The sequence below is a fragment of the Molossus molossus genome, unplaced genomic scaffold (assembly GCF_014108415.1).
Source record: "Molossus molossus isolate mMolMol1 unplaced genomic scaffold, mMolMol1.p scaffold_m16_p_4, whole genome shotgun sequence".
NCBI classification, from domain to species: Eukaryota; Metazoa; Chordata; class Mammalia; order Chiroptera; family Molossidae; genus Molossus; species Molossus molossus.
In genome coordinates, this window is record NW_023425377.1 from 82,881,241 (window position 1) to 82,898,388 (window position 17,148).

The 17,148-nt window shown below is 45.6% G+C and overlaps 1 protein-coding gene across 1 annotated transcript in view; it reads right to left on the reverse strand.

The window, feature by feature from the left end:
• Positions 1 to 2,030: 2,030 nt before the first annotated feature.
• Positions 2,031 to 17,148, reverse strand: part of SCARA5 (scavenger receptor class A member 5) — a 122,120-nt gene continuing 107,002 nt past the window's right edge. Inside the window, exon 9 of the mRNA XM_036241938.1 lies at positions 2,031 to 4,130. Within this exon, the coding sequence (XP_036097831.1) occupies positions 3,997 to 4,130 (134 nt within the window). The 3' untranslated portion in view covers positions 2,031 to 3,996. The remainder of the gene's footprint in view (positions 4,131 to 17,148) is intronic.

Genomic DNA, 17,148 nt, shown 5'->3' on the forward strand with positions numbered 1-17,148 from the left:
GGGGGAAGGAAGAGATAAACCACAGAATTTATGCATGTTTGCATAGCTGGTGGACAGGGACAACAAAGCTGGGACGGGGTGCGGGGGTGGGGATGGGGAGGAGGGTGTCAATGGGGAAAAAAGGAGAAACATCTGTAACAAAATTAATTAATTATAAGAAAGAAAAAAAAAAAAAAGACTTCGCTCTCATGATTCTATCTGAGCAGAAAATACCCTCAGGAAGATCTTTGCTTTAGCCCACGAGAAAGTACTTACCAGAATCATCCTTCCTCTGTCATAACCAGAAAATTGTCCAGAATACTTGAAACATAATGTCAGACATTGGACAACAGGTAGCACAAGACTGTGACCCTTGAGAAAAGGCAACAAGTGGGGTGAGCCCACCCTGGCCAGGCTTTCTGTCCGACGGCGGCCCAGCCAGGGGAGCCCAGGGTCTGGCCACCCCACCAAGGGGGGGATGAAGACCGGAGAGGGGAAGCCGCGGTGACTGGAATGGGCAGGGGTTGGGATCTGAAAGGGGGGAGCTACACAGAGCAAGTTCCAGCAAGATGCATAGGGTTCCGGGTTGTTGCAGAACACCCGTCTGTGAGCCCCACCAGGGGCGTTCAGGTTCCCTCAGCCGGACTGGGAGGGTGACCCAGGGAACCGAAAGGTCTTCCCGGGAGCTCCTCAGCCTATTCCAATCGGGGGGTGGGCTGGTGGAGAGCAATAAATGACAAAGCTCCAGTCAGGACCCCCTCCCAGCTCCACAAAGCTAAAGGGGGAGGGGACCGGGAGGACAGAGGGAAGAGGGACATTCTGTGAAGGGCTGAAGGGAGAGCTAGCTTCAAAGATAAAGCAAGTGTTTCGCTCATTTGACATGCTATAGGAATGTGAGAATAACTGTGATGCAACAATGTGGCTGAAGAAACTACGGGGTGCCAATGGCGGAGGAGGTCCTAACACCTTCCTGCAGGGCAAGCCCATTAGAGTGGGTGGTTCAAGGACAGCACATGCAGGCCCCAGAGGTTGCTCCTCACAGCTCCTCACAGGCACTCGAGACCAGACGAGCGCAGAGCAGTGCCTTGTAGACTAGAGAGGGCAGGAAAAGAGAGGCTGCTGCCTTCTCCCTGGGAGCTGTTTACAGAATGGAAAACAGTGGTTTGGGGGTGGATGTCACCAGGCCTTTCTTTTTAATCCTTGCCCAAGGACAATTTTTTTGCATTCATCTTCAGATAGAGAGAGAGGGTGGGAGAGAGGGAAAAGAGAGAGAGAAACATTGATGTGAGAGAGACACATTGACTGGTTGCCACCCACACAACCCCAACTGGGGCCGGGGACAAACTGCAAGGGAGGTACGTGCCCTTAGCAGGAACTGAACCCGGGCCTCTCTGGTCCAAGGGCCAGCACTCTAACCACTGAGCCAAACCGGCCAGGGCTGACCAGGCTTTTTAGAGGAGAAAAACAGGATAGATCATCTGTGGATTTCCAGAAGTCAACTTTTCTGTGTTAAATTTCTATCAAATTATCATGGCCCATAGCAAGCTTGGGGCCATTAAATAGATATTCCCAGAGGTGCCAGGTATAAGCATGTGGCCAAGACCATGCATAGCTCAGGTCCGGAGCCTGGGAGGTCCTGCCTCTCATCAGGTGGTGAGGCTCAGGGACTTCACAGACCCTGGACCTAAATCTGGACCATCTTCTTTTGTGTGAATAGAACTCCAGATGGAAGCACATCTCTAGGGAAAAACTCTGGAGATGTGAGGAAATAGATAAGTGTTTTTTCCTTTATTGACTATAAAAGCAATTCTCTTATAAGCTGGGCCTTGATTACTGTTCTGTTGCTTGGGCCCCTTCCCTAGGTGACCAAACAAAGCTTGAGATACCATGTTCCACCATGTATTGGCCTGCATTGTTTAGTATCCTCCAGAACCATGAAGGCACCTTCTCATGAGGCGTCCACTTCACCACAGTCCCCACTGAGAAATGATCCCACCGTCTCACCAGGTTTGCATGAGAAAAGTGACACAAAGCTTGTCAGTGACATGTTCTTAGCTTTATTGAAATTCTTTTTTACAAAAGGTCCGATGTATTTTAGGCCAGGCCTAATTTCCATTAGTCCCTGAAATACAGGTCCATGGGGATTTCCATGTCCCCTTAAGTAGGTATGTAAACTAGTAGACTTTTATTTTAAGGTTCAAACACTTATCACCATCACTTTTATTTGATGTAAGACAAGACGTGTGTTTTCCCAAATGAAAAGACCAAGTAAGAATGACATGAGGGTCTTCATCAATGGGGTAACTGGTTTTTTTTGCCAGAACCAACTTGGGAATCTATTTCATTCAATGTGACATCTTTCCACCTTAGTATTTCTTTAATACAAACTTAGCAATGTGCTGAGCTATGACGTAAACAGTGCCATGTTTATATATGCGTACATATATTGGCTCTGGGGAAAAAAAATGCATGAGTACATGCGAGTTATGTAAACATAGCAATTGGTCAGAAGGAAAGTCTCTGATCATTAGGACATTAATGAATAACAAGCATATTGTAAGCAAAAAACAACCAATAGCACATATTGGTTTTGTTGTCAGGAACTTTGTTGGACCCACCCTTAGAGGGTGCCAGGTGCCACTTTCCCCAGGCAGGCTGATGCTCACCTGATATGACAGATGGCTGTGACCCAGGCCTGTGAGTCTGGGACTCCCACAAAAGAGGTGGGTCTGTGCTCCCTCACTACCATGTAGCTCCCCTAGTCCTAGAACACAGAGATGGCCCAGTGTGACCTCCCCCTTGTGTCAAAAGCAGAATATGATTCCCCTGTCAATAGGAGAGGGGAGCAGATTGAGGACTTACAGAAACCCAGGGCTCCTTCTGCCCCTGGAAATTATGAGGAATCCTCATTTCCTTCTACTCTTGTAGGACCTATCAGGATCCATGTTCTCCTGACCACAGGATCACACCCCGAGAGGCCCGAAAAGCTCAATGGCATCACCTCCAACACCTCTGAGATGCAGGAGACTTGGCTTTAGCCTTGATTGCCAGATGACTGAGTGTTGGTCTCTGTTTAGCCCCGATAACCCCCATGCCACCCTCCAAACCACCCTTCCTTCTGTGTGGATGTCTGGCCTGGAAGCCAGTCATGCCTGATCTTGCGCTCATACTCCATAGGTCTGGAGTGTGTCACCTTCTAGGCACACAGGTCTTGCACCCGAGATTCTTGCTCAAGCCTAGCAAAGACACACCAAGGTTCAGGTGGAAACAATGGTCTCAGTCAGTCTCAATTTTATGACTTATGGGCCAGGTGAATGCAGGTGAGATCTTACCTAAGCTAACATGCCCTGTAGGAATGCTACAAAGTGGATAAATAAATTGAACACCCAACATGGTGCTCACTCAATAAATGTTAGTGTCACTCCCCTTCTCCAAATCGAAATTAATTCCTGCAGGTGACTTTCCCTCTCACTCCTACAGCTGTCACTCCCCAAACTAACACAAGGACGAAGAGGCAGCGTAAAGAGGGACACATACATCATTCAGTATTGTCTCTTGCTGGGAAGGAAGATGTCAAAACTCTTGGCAGAACTGAGCTTTGGGAATTACCTAAAGACTGAATGATCTGTTATACCTCCCACCCATCTCCACTCAGCATTTGTCTCCAGCATTCATCTGTCACTAGCAGACCAAAGGGCACGTGGATATTGAGGCCTGGTGCTTGGTGTTTAGAAGGCTGGGGAAAATGGCAATCTGGTTGACCAGGACTCCACATTCAGGAACTCGGATGGAAGGGAGAAACAGGTAGTAGACCCCAGAGTTACAGTTTGGAGCAGGTGTCCAAGAGGAAAATGACAATAGGCCACTGGGGTCCTGAGATAGGAATGAGGGGTCAGGGGATGCTGGATTGGACAGGGCAGAGGCATGGTCAGGGGAGCCCCAAATGATGCCCCCACCCCAGGAATACAGGAAGGAGGCTGGGCAGTAGGACCCAGACCTTGGTTGCGTCCGCTTTCACTATCTGATACATGTCACCCCAGCATCCTCAGCATGTCCGCAGTTTGTCACCCCCCATTTGGAGAAGGAGCAGCGGAAGATGGTATCCTCTGTGCCCTTGCAGGCGACGTCATCCATCCAAATCCTCCCTGTGCCTGTGGAGACAAGTCAACACGGTTTCTTAGCGGATATGCAGGTGAGCAGGACAGAAGCGAAACAGAAGCATTGCTGTGTCTGCCCTCAGCCAGGCTGTCCTGGCAAATCTAGTGGCTCCCACCTTCTCCACCCCACCAAGACCAAATACTTATTTTCTGGGCTCAGTTTCTTAAGGGCAGAATGACAATAATTGATAGTGGTGATGGCAGTATTTACTGAGTATTTCCTATGTGTCAGACATCTTACACATACGATCTTCCTCTATTCTCACCGTGGTGCTGTGAGACAGGTATTAATAAACCCATTTCATAGATGGGAAAACTGAGGCCCAGGAAGCAATTGATGTAAGGTTGCTCAGCTTGTAAGTGGCAAAATCTGAACTCAAGCCCAAGTCTTACCACCTTTCAGGCCCACACCTTATATGAGACACTGCATCACTTTTGAGATAGGACACATTGCAGTCTTTGTTGATGAATACTCAGGCAGGGCTAGATCAGAGGGACAATGTCAAACAGATCCTGGATTGGACAGATCAAGCACCCCATTTCCAAGTATTTCGGTTCCAATAGTGTCTTAAATCTTTTGAAGTTTAACTTAGATGGTTCCTATTCTATGAGCCCCAAACAATGGTGCTGGAATGGCGGAGCACCCCAGAATTTACCATTATAACCAGGCATATATTTGATGGCAGGAAGAATCATCCCTAACCATAATAATTAGGTCAGTTTCCAGAATACAAGGTCCCGGAGACAATCTACAGTGATACCTCGGTTCTCGAACATAATTCGTTCCAGGAGGACGGTCGAGAACCAAATTGTTCGAGAACCGAAGCAATGAACCCAATAGGAAATAATGGAAACTGGATTAATTCGTTCCAAGCCCCAGAAAATGCCTATTTACTGGCCTAATTTGTATATAATATGTAGAAAAACATAAGTCTCAACAAGAAATAAAAGTGTACAGTATGTCTAAGGGTTAAATTCAGTGTAAAGCGTGACTCTCTCTCTGCACTCACACTGATGACGCGAGCAAGGCGCGCTGGGCCGAATGAACGCCATTCGGCTCAACTCAGCTCATCTCGGAAGTTCGAGTTCCAAATATTTGTTCGGATTCCAAGACAAAAGTTTCTCGAATCTCCTGGTCGAATACCGATTTGGTCGAAATCCGAGGCGTTCGAGAACCGAGGTATCACTGTATTTGAATTTTGCCTGCAGTAAGCTCCATTCACCCAGATCTCAAGGGGACCAACCTGCAGGTCTGAAGGTGCCCGGGTAGGGGAGTCTTTAGATGGCTCTCCTAGGATTGTACCTGAGCCCTGAGAGACATAAACTTGGCATTGAGGTCCTTCAATACATGTTAAGGGAAAGGACAGTTGGCTGAGGCTCTAAGGGGGAATGGAGAGGGCTTGTCTGAGGGCAGGGGGATCAGTGGAGAGGGAGTGGGCTGCACCTGGAGCCACCTGGAGTACCCACTGATGAACCGGCAGGACCATCACCCTGGCTCTGGTGGGCTCTCTGGGCTGATGGCCATGCCAGGCCCTAAATGGTGCGAGCCCGTTTGGGGGCCCTCTGCAAGGATGGCTGAGCTTCAGGGCTCCCTGGAGGCAATGCTTAGAGCTTCACTACTCAAAGTGTGGTCCCAGCCCACAGCATCAGCACCACCCAGAGCTCCTTAGGAATGCAAAACCTCGGTCCCGCCCTGGACTGACTGAACTGGAATCCACCCTTAACCAAGTGCTATGCATTAATGTGTGAGAAACACTGGTACAGCAGAAACAGGGCTTTGCTCCCATCTGGGGAACCATTTCCATTTTAAAACTGGGGGAGGGGTGCCCTGGCCAGTTTGGTTCAGTGGTTAGAGCGTCAGCCTGAGGACCAGAGAGTCCTGGGTTCAGTTCTAAGGGCATGTACCTCAGTTGCAGTTTGTCCCTGCCCGGGTTGGGGTTGTGTGGGTGGCAACCAGTCGATGTGTCTCTCTCACCTCAATGTTACTCTGTCTCTCTTCCTCCCTCTCTCCCTTCCGTTCTATCTGAAGATAAATGCAAAAATGTCCTTGGGTGACAATAAAAATAAATAAATAAAAATAAAATAAAACTGGGAGGGGATTCCTGGGATGAGAGACTTTTGGTGCTAAAACTGGGTAAATTCTATGTAAACTGGAATGCTTGGTCACTCCAGCACCCTGACTTGTTAGGTCTATGAACCGGCACCCAAAAGCATGGGGTTAAAGGTCATAAATGGGTTTCAACATTTCTGGCTGTGTCAACCTGAGCACGTGCAATGAGATCATAGACAGTCCCTACATTCTGACGCTAGCCCTGCCTCCTTCCCGTCCCATCTCTCGACAGCCAGGCCCTCTCCTTTTAGAGGAACGGTCAGCACTGATTGTCCAAACCCTTGAACTGCACTCACTCTCGAACTGCATAGGAGAAATCCCAAACTGGCTGCACAAACCAATGATTTTGTTCTGCAGAGATCTGCAGCGACACACAGGACAGCCGAGCAGCGATTGGGGGAGAGGTGGGAGGACGGGCCTCCCTCCGCGGTCTTCTTGGATGCTGTTTCTTCCCCAGAACCTCTCCCCTGGCCAGATACCCTGTGCCTCTTACACAATAAACCCTTTGAGGCTGAGGAATAATTCGCAGATTAAATGTCTCCTGGAAAACACATCAGTTTATAAATTACCCAGGGAAAGGCTGCAGGCCCAAGAGCAATGTGGGATTAGTCACACCCAAAACAAATAAAGAAGGGAATAAGGGGGACTGATGAATATAGAACAGGCCCAGGGTTAGCAGCCCAAATGCAGATAGAGGATCGTGAAGCTCCAAACTCTAGTTGGTGTTTAGCCAGGGAGTCCTAGCTCATGTTCGCCATGGAGGAGCTGACACAATGACAGCAGGGGCATTAACTCAGCAGCACTAAACATCTGCAGTTACTACCCAGCCTGGAGGTGAAGGGCCACTGAGGCCACAAACCATCACTGCTCCCCGCCATGCCGGAGGCGAGAACTCCCATGACTCCAGGTACCAAGCATCACTTTAGGTTCAGAACTGACCTCTGATTACTCAGAGTATGGCCCGAGGACAAGGAGCAGCAGCATCACCCGGGCGCTTGTTGGAGAGGCAGAGTCGCAGGCCAGGTCTGAGAGTCTGTCTTTGAAGGAGATCTCCGTGATCCATGCATGCATTCAAGTCTGAGCAGCCTGCCCTATACGAGGTCTGCACTCACACACAGGTTCTCTCTTTGAGCTCCCTAGCAGAGACCCATCAGGTAAGCAAGCTCGGGTACTCTGCCCCTCCCACCCCTCCTTACAGATTAGGAAATGGAGCAATGGGCTGACACTTTATCTTGGGGAGGCAAACCTGGAACTAGAGGCCGGGTCTTTTGACAGCTAGAGCACTAGGGGCTGTTTGAAGGTGATATTGCTGGGATGGGTCAGTGGAAAGTTTATTTGATCCTTATCATTCATTCATTCCATAAATATTTAAGGGCCTACTCCATGCTCAGTACTATTCTGGGCGTTTGGACTATGTCATTGAATGGAAAAAGTAGGATAAATCTCTGTGCTTCAGGGAGCTAATATTTGAGCTTCTGTATGTTTATTTAGAGTAATGTTAAAAGGCAGAAGAGCCCTGGCCGGCATGTCTCAGTTGGCTGAGCATTGTCCTGTGCACTGAAAGGTAGCCATTCGACTCTCAGTCAGGGCACGTGACCAGGTGTGGGCCAATCCCTGATGGGGGCATGTAGGAGGCAACTATCAATGTTTTGCTCTCACACAGATGTTTCTCTCCCCCCTCCCCCCACAACTCCCTCTCCCTCTCCCTTCGCCTCTCTAAAACTCAATTTAAAAAAAAAAGACAGAATAGGCTACACTGAATCCTATAGGCTCCCATGGAAGCATCACACGGAAGCATCACACAGAGGTCAGCAGGACAGCCGTTGAACAGATATTTAAGAGATAGGAAAACCGAGGCCCCAGAAAGATTAAGTAACTTGTCCCATAACTATTAGGATAAGAGACCATGACCCAGGCCTCTCCATCTAGCCAATCCAGTCCTTGTTCTTTATAAAACCACAGTATAGAGTACACAGCACAAACAATAAGCCAGGTGACAAACGCTGGGCCAATGCAGCCCACTGCCTACTTTCATAAATAAAGTTTTATTGGGAGTACTCGCCTCCTCCCACAACTACATCAAACTTACAACTAAACTATAGCACAACCATGATTCAGCCTGAAATCAAGCTGAATGGAAGTCCTACAACTACAAAATTAAAGAAGCAGTCACATGGAGACTGGTAGGAGGGGCAGAGGTGCTGAAGGGCTGGTCTCACACGCACGTGTGGTGGATAAAAATCAGGAGGGACACCTAGGCTTGGAAAGTCCTCCCTACAGAGTGAGGAGTTCCCGTCCCACACCAGGTGCCCAGCTCAGGGTCCAGTGCCAGGAAGAGAAGTTCCCATAACTTCTGGCTGGAAAAACCAGCGGGAACTGAGGCTCAGGGAGGCTGAGGCAGCTGGAGCCCCAGACAGTTCCTCTTAAAGGGTCCGCGCATGGACTTACTCGGATTTGCTCCCTCTAAGTTCGGAGGAAGGCAGCTTGAAAGGCACCAGAGACATACAGGGAAGAACTGAGCTGTTGGCCTCAGGACGAGGGCTAGAGAGGCGGCTTTCTCTCAGACAGATGTGCTGGCAGAGGCCTTTATTCCTTTGGTGAGCCCTTCCCCGGGACCTCAGATGGGAGCCATATCTGGGACTCCAGCAACCTGGCTCACACTGTTTGCCACACCCAACTTTCAGGCCCACCCAGGCTGTTTCTAAAGGCTTTATCATAGGATTGGCCTGTCTTGGATCCTGCTTCAGAGTTTCCTAAAATCTCTCAAATAGGCAGCATCTGGTCTCAGTGAGCCCCATACCTCTTGTTAAGTGGCCCCAGGCCTGGCACTAGAAGCAGCCAGCCTTGGTTCACAACTTGGCTTTTCCTGGGCACCTCCAACCTTAGCACCAGAAGCAGCTGTCTGCAGATCACTTTGTAGCTTATGCCGGGTGGCCCGGGATAGAACACAGGCAGTGGCTGACCTTGCTCCAGAGCCAGCACACCCTGTGGACAGCTTCAGACCACATCGAAACATCACCACTCAACCACCTCCACAAGTAACAAACTCAATGAGTAGACTCAGTGGGTACCAGAGCCCTGCTGAAGTAAGTCTTGCTCTGTGTGGTGGGCCCTGCACAGCTGATCCTCCAAGGTAGTCAGAGGCCAGTGGGCAGCTGATCAGCCTGAGTAAATCCTTCCCATTGACACACCAACAGCAATCAAGACTCAATTACAACAGAAGGATGTACAGTCCACACTAAGTGTGCACCTCGAGGGCCCAGCTGGGGTGATCAGGGAGGCTGTGCCACTGGATCCTACAGGACACCTAAAACAATAGGCCACCCTACCAAGCCTAGGAGACATAGCAACTCTACCTACTACATAGAAACAATCACAGGGAAGCAACCAAAATGAGGAGACAAAGAAACATGTCCCAAATGAAGAAAAAGAACAAATCTCCAGGAAAAGAACTAAACAAAATGGAGATAAGCAATTATTCCAGATGCAGAGTTTAAAACACTGGTTATGAGGTTGCTCAAGGAACTCAATGAGACATTGAAGGAACTTAGTGAGACCTCCAAGAAACTTAGTGAGAACATCAACAACATAAAAAAGGACCAGTCAGAAATGAAGGCTGCACTAACTGAAATAAAGAATAATTTACAGCGAGTCAATAGTAGAGTAGGTAAAGCCAAGAAACAAACCATCTATTTGGAATATAAGGAAGCAAAAGACACCCAATCAGAACAGCATAAAGAAAAAAGAATCCAAAAAAATGAGGATAGTGTAAAGAGCCTCTGGAACAACTTCAAGCATCAACATTCACATAATAGGGGTGCCAGGAGAAGAGAGAGAACAAGAAATTGAAAACCTATTTGAAAAAATAACGACAGAAAACTTTTCTAACTTGGTGAAGGAAACAGACATACAAGTCCAGGAAGCACAGAGTCCCAAACAAGTTGAACCCAAAGAGGTCCACACCAAGACACATCATCATCAAGATGCCAAAGGTTAAAGACAACAAAAGAATCTTAAAAGCAGAAAGAGAAAAGCAGTTTGTTACCTACAAAGGAGTTCCCATAAGACAGTCAGCTGATTTCTCAAAAGAAACTTTGCAGGCCAGAAGGAGTGGCAAGAGATATTCAAGGTGATGAAAAGCAAGAACCTACAACCAAGATTACTCTATCCTGCAAAGCTATCATTTGGAAGCGATGGACATATCAAGAGTTTCTCAGACAAGAAAAAGCTAAAGAAGTTCATCACCACCAAACCAGTATTACATGAAATGTTGAAGGGTCTTCTTGAAGGAGAAGAAGAACAAAAATATGAACAATAAAATGGCAATAAATACATATCTATCAACAATTGAATCTACAAACTAAATGAGCAAGCAGAACAGAAACAGACTCCTAGATACAAATAACTTTTTATTGCTTGCCAGATGGGCAGGGGCTGGAGGGATGGGTGAAAAAGATGAAGGAATTAAGAAGTAAAAACTGGTTGTTAGACTGAAGGGAAGGGGAGAGGGAGGGTGGGATGAGATAAACCAAAGAACATCTATGCATATATGCATAACCAATGCACACAGACAATAGTGTGGGGAAGGCAGGAGGGGGTGGGATAGCAGAGCAGGGTGTCAATGGGGGAAAAAAGGGGGACATCTGTGATACATTCAACATAAAGATGAGTTAAAAAATTATAAAAATAAAGTTTTATTGGAACATTGCCCCACCATTTGATTGCATTTTGTCTATGGTTGCTTTCATGCTACAACTGCAGAGTTGAGTAGTTGTAAGGGAGACCATCTGGCCCACAAAGCTTAAAATATTTACCACCTGGCCTTTTACTGTTTGCTGAGCCTCTCACAAAGCCATCTCCCATTATTCAGATGTTATCTTAGAAAAAAAGGGACAAAAATGGTAATAACAATATGATAAGAAGTGACCACTTCTAACCCACCCACTCCTGCCTGCAAGTGTGTCTGTATTTGTACCCACCTCACCTCCTTTTTGCTTGTCTGTCTCACAGAGTGATTTTCTCCGCATGTTCAAGCGTGGTTCCCAGCTGTGCTCAATTCCACTCCCACCTATCTCCTCCTAGACCTCGTCCCAGCCATCACCCCTCCAGCTTCTCGGGACCGCAGGTCAACGCTCTAACCGCTGAGCCAAACTGGCCAGGGCCCCTCCAGCTTCTCTATCCACCGTCACTCCCTCTCCAATAGCTCTGGGGCCAACTTAAAACTAAACATCTTTAAGAATCTCTCATTTGGGTCTTCCCAGGGAAACTGATCATTTGATTATGGAGCCCTGTCTAGGGAAATAGTTATGGTGCCAGACTCCTCAGAGAACTGCCCGGGACTGGTGGTTTCTTGCATTGCCCTGGGTATTCAGGGTAGACAGGCACAGAAGTCCCTTCCTCCCCTCCTTCCTGCTCCTCTCCCTTCCTTCTCTCTCATGTTTATGTGGTACTGATGATGTCCCAGGCACAGTTCTGGCTTTGGGAGCTGTGAAGGTAAAGCCACAGGGTGCTCACACACATCCAGAGATCGGAGAGCATGGGAGGTGCATGGTAGGGGCATGCACAAAGTAACGCTCTGGGAGCACAGCAGACGGGGGGTGGAGAGGGCGGCGGAAGGAGCTGGCAAAGCTCCCTTCAGGAGGCGATGCGTGAGCTGACTTTACGAGCTGACTAGGAATTAGCTAGAAGAAAAGGGAAAGGCATTCCAGACTGAAGACACATGAAACAGCTATGTGAGCTCGGAGAACACAAGTAAATGCACATGGCTGAAGCGTGAGGTGGAGGCAGGAGGCCGATGAGGAAGGGCCTTGGGGACCAAATGAAGGAAACCAAACCTGGGCAGATTTCAAAATGGCGGCGGAGTGAACGGAGCTACACAGACCATCTCCCGAACCAAACTGGAATTACAACTATAACACCGACAAGTCGACGGGGAAAACCAACAGAAAAGCAGCTTGCAAGGACCATATAATCAGGGACACTGACTCCATCCCGGTAGGCTTGCGAAGGCGCGAGACAGGGGCTGGGAGCCCACGGTCGGCAGCTCGGCAGCGGCCTTAGCTGGGAGCGGTGCCCTCGGGTTACACTCCCAGGCGGCTCCACAGCGCAGAGCGGGACAGAGGCTGAAACAGCCACGGCCACTCACCTTGGGCTCCGGCGGAAGGAGGATGACTGGACTGGAGCTGTGTCGGGACACTCGGGATTTGGAGGGCGCTCGGAGCTTTGGCTGAGTTGCTGCCACGCAGGACAGTGGCCACATTGCTCCTTCCCAGGGCTCTGGGGAGAGGCAACGGCCCCTCCCTCAGAGATAAAACCCCACCCTGTGGGCCATTGAAGTGCTAATTGAAGCTCATTAACAACCAGCATCTGCCCCACCCTCGTGAAATTGACTTATGCTGAGCACCCAAGGGAGTTTTTCAATCAAGTGACAACCCAAAACCCATCAAGTAACCTCAACTGCTAGCCTCCAAGCAAAAAGCTAGAGGATAAGAGTAACTTTCCTGGGCTAGCAACTTTAACCAGGAAAGTAAGACTTGACAGTGGTGTTTAACGTGGGTCCTCCCTCGCTCATCTAAACCCAGGAGAGGGAGCCACAAACAGCAGAACACCAACACCCACAGGGAAAACTTGACAGGCTCCAAAGGCCACTGTGATAGCCAAAATGGTGAAACACAGAAACAGAAGCCAAATGAAAGAGCAAGAGACCTCCACTGAAGATGAGATCAATGTGGAGCAGTTAGGCATGTTAACAGAGCTAGAATTCAGGGCCATGATCTTGAGAAAGCTCAACAGCATGAGTAAGGACATAGAGATGCTGAAAATAAGCCAATTAGAAATTAAAAACCATCAAGAAGAGATAAAAAATGACATATCAGAAATGAAAAACACATTGGAAGGTATAAAAAGCAGAGTAGAGAAAGCTGAGGAACGGATCAGTGAAATTAGAAGACAGGGTAGAAAAATCAACCAATCAGAAAACCAAAAGGAAAAAAACGATTAAAAAACAGGAAGACAGCTTAAGAGAACTGTGGGACAACTGGAAACGTAATAATATTCGCATCATAGGAGTCCCCGAAGAAGAAGAAAACGAGCAAGGGATAGAGAATATATTCAAAAAAATAGTGACAGAAAACTTCCCTAATTTGGTGAAGGAAGAAGGCATTCAAGTTCAAGAAGCACAGAGAGTCCCAAGTAAGAAGAACCCAAACAGGCCCACACCAAGACACATAGTAATTAAAATGCCAAAAATTAAAGACAAAGAAAGAATCCAAAAAGCAGCAAGACATAAGCAACAGGTTACCTACAAAGGAAACCCCATAAGGCTCTCAGCTGACTCCTCACAAGAAACACTACAGGCCAGAAGGGAATGGCATGAAGTAATCAAGGTCATGAAAAACAAAGATCTGAATCCAAGACTACTCGACCCAGCAAGGCTATCATTCAAAATAGAAGGTCAAATAAAGAGCTTCCCAGACAAAAAAAGGCTAAGGGAATACATTAGCACCAAACCAGCACTGCAAGAAATGTTAAAAGGACTGCTGATATTAGCAGGAGAAATGGGAAGAAAAATAGAACCACACTAAACAAAAATGGCAATAAATAAGTACATATCAATAATCACCTTAAATGTAAATGGATTGAATGCTCCCATAAAAAGACACAGAGTAGTTGATTGGATAAGAAAGCATGACTCATCTATATGTTGTTTACAAGAGGCCCACCTCACAACAAAAGACTCACATAGGTTGAAAGTGCAGGGATGGAAAAAAATTTTCCAAGCAAATGGAAAGCAAAAAAAAGCTGGGGTAGTAATACTCATATCTGATAAAATAGATTTCAAAATGAAGACCATAACTAGAGACAAAGAAGGCCACTACATAATATTGAAAGGATCTATCCAACAGGAAGATATAACCTTAATAAACATATATGCACCCAATATAGGAGCACCAAAATATATTAAAAATCTTCTGGAGGACTTCCAAGGAGAAATCGACAGCAATACAATCATAGCAGGGGACTTCAACACCCCGTTGACACCACTGGATAGATCCTCTAGACAAAAAATTAGCAAGAAAACAGAGACTCTAAATGATGCACTAGACCAAATGGATTTAATAGATTTCTACAGAGAATTACACCCCAAAACTGCAGAATACACATTCTTCTCAGGTGCACATGGGACATTCTCAAAGATAGACCACATGATAGGACACAAACTAAATCTCTACAAGTTTAAGAAGATTGAAATCATATCAAGCATCTTCTCAGATCACAATGGCATGAAACTTGAAATCAACTGCAACAAGAACATGCAAAGACATTTCAACACATGGAGGCTAAATAGCATGTTATTGAACATTGAATGGGTCACCGAGGAGTCCAAGGAAGAAATTAAAAACTTCCTGGAAACCAATGAAAATGAACACACAACAACACAAAATCTATGGGATGCAGCAAAAGTAGTTCTGAGAGGGAAGTTCATAGCTCTACAGGCCTACCTCAAGAAACAAGAAAAATTTCTAATTGACTGTCTAACCTCACAACTTAAAGAATTAGAAAGCAAACAAAAAGAAAACCCCAGAGCAAGTAGAAGAAAGGAAATAGTAAAGATCAGAGCAGAAATAAATGACATAGAGACCAAAAAAACAATTCAAAGGATCAATGAAACAAAGAGCGGGTTTTTCGAAAAGATAAAAAGATTGATGGAGTCTTAGCTAGACTCACCAAGAAACAAAGAGAGGGAACCCAAATACACAAAATCAGAAATGAAAGAGGAGAAATAACAACTGACACCACAGAAATACAAAATATTGTTAACAGCTACTATGAACAACTATATGTCAACTAATTTGACAATCTAAGTGAAATGGACAAATTCCTAGAAACACACAGTCTCCCAAAACTGGACCAAAAAGAGATAGAAAACTTGAACAGACCAATAACAACTAAGGAAGTTGAAGAGGTAATCAAGACTCTCCCAGCAAACAAAAGCCCAGGCCCAGATGGCTTCACGGGGAAGTTTTACCAAACATTCAAAAAAGAACTAACACCCATTCTCCATGAACTATTTCAAAAAATTCAAGAAGAAGGAAGACTTCCAAACACGTTCTATGAGGCCAACATAATTCTAATTCCAAAACCAGAAAAAGACACTACAAAGAAAGAAAACTACAGGCCAATATCCCAGATGAACATAGACGCCAAAATCCTGAACGAAATACTAGCAAATTGAATCCAGCAATACATCAAAAAAATTATTAACCATGACCAAGTGGGATTCATTCCAGGGATGCAAGGCTGGTACAATATTCACAAATCAATAAATGTGATACACCACATAAACAAAATGAAGAATAAAAACCACATGATAATATCAATAGATGCTGAAAAAGCATTTGACAAAATCCAGCATCCATTTCTGATAAAAACGCTCAGCAATGTGGGAATAGAGGGATCATATCTCGATATAATAAAGGCCACATATGAAAGTCCTACAGCCAACATCATACTCAATGGGCAGAAACTTAAAACATTTCCATTAAGAACAGGAACAAGACAGGGATGTCCACTTTCACCACTCTTATTTAACATAGTACTGGAAGTCTTAGCCACAGCAATCAAACATGAGGAAAAAATAAAAGGGATCCAAATTGGAAAGGAGGAAGTGAAACTGTCATTGTTTGCAGATGACATGATATTATACATAGAAAACCCTAAAGACTCCATCAAATACCTACTAGTCTTAATAAATGAATTTGGAAAAGTAGCAGGATACAAAATTAACATCAAGAAATCGATGGCATTCTTATACACCAATGATGAACTCACAGAAAGAGAAACCAAAAAAAAATCCCATTTACCATCGCGGCAAAAAAATTAAGATACCTAGGAATAAACATAACCAAAGAAGTAAAGGACCTATTTGCAGAAAACTACAGGACATTTAAAAAAGAAATAGAGGAAGATATAAAAAAGTGGAAGCACATACCTTGTTCATGGATTAGAAGAATTAACATCATTAAAATGTCCATACTACCCAAAGCAATCTACAGATTCAATGCAATCTCCATCAAAATACCAATGACATATTTCACAGAATTAGAACAAATACTTCAAAAGTTCATATGGAACCAAAAAAGTCCCCGAATAGCCACAGCAATTTTGAAAAAGAAGGACAAAGTAGGTGGGATCACAATACCAGATATCAGGCTATACTACAAAACGACTGTAATCAAAACAGCCTGGTACTGGCACAAGAACAGGCATATAGACCAGTGGAACAGAACTGAAAACCCAGAAATGGACCCAAGGCAATATGCTCAATTAATATTTGACAAAGGTGGCAAGAGCATACAGTGGAGTCAAGACAGCCTCTTTAATAATGGTGTTGGGAAAATTGGACAGCTACATGCAAAAAAATGAAACTAGACCATCAACTTACACCATACACAAAAATAAACTCAAAATGGATAAAAGACTTAAATGTGACCCGTGAATCCATAAAAATTCTAGAAGAAAATGTAGGCAACAAAATTTCGGACATCATATGAAGCAGAATTTTCACTGATACATCACCTAAGGCAACAGAAACAAAGGAAAAAATGAACACATGGGACTACATCAAACTAAAAAGCTTCTGCACAGCAAAAGAAACAATCATCAAAATGGAAAGCAACCCACTGTATGGGAGAGCATAATTGCCAATGATATATCAAATAAGGGGTTAATTTCCAATATATATAGAGTGCTCATACAATTCAACAAAAGGAAGACAAAGAACCCAATTAAAAAATGGGCAGAGGAGCTGAATAGACACCTCTCCAAACAGGACATACAAATGGCCAAGAGACATATGAAGAAATGCTCAACATCACTAATCATCAGAGAGATGCAAATTAA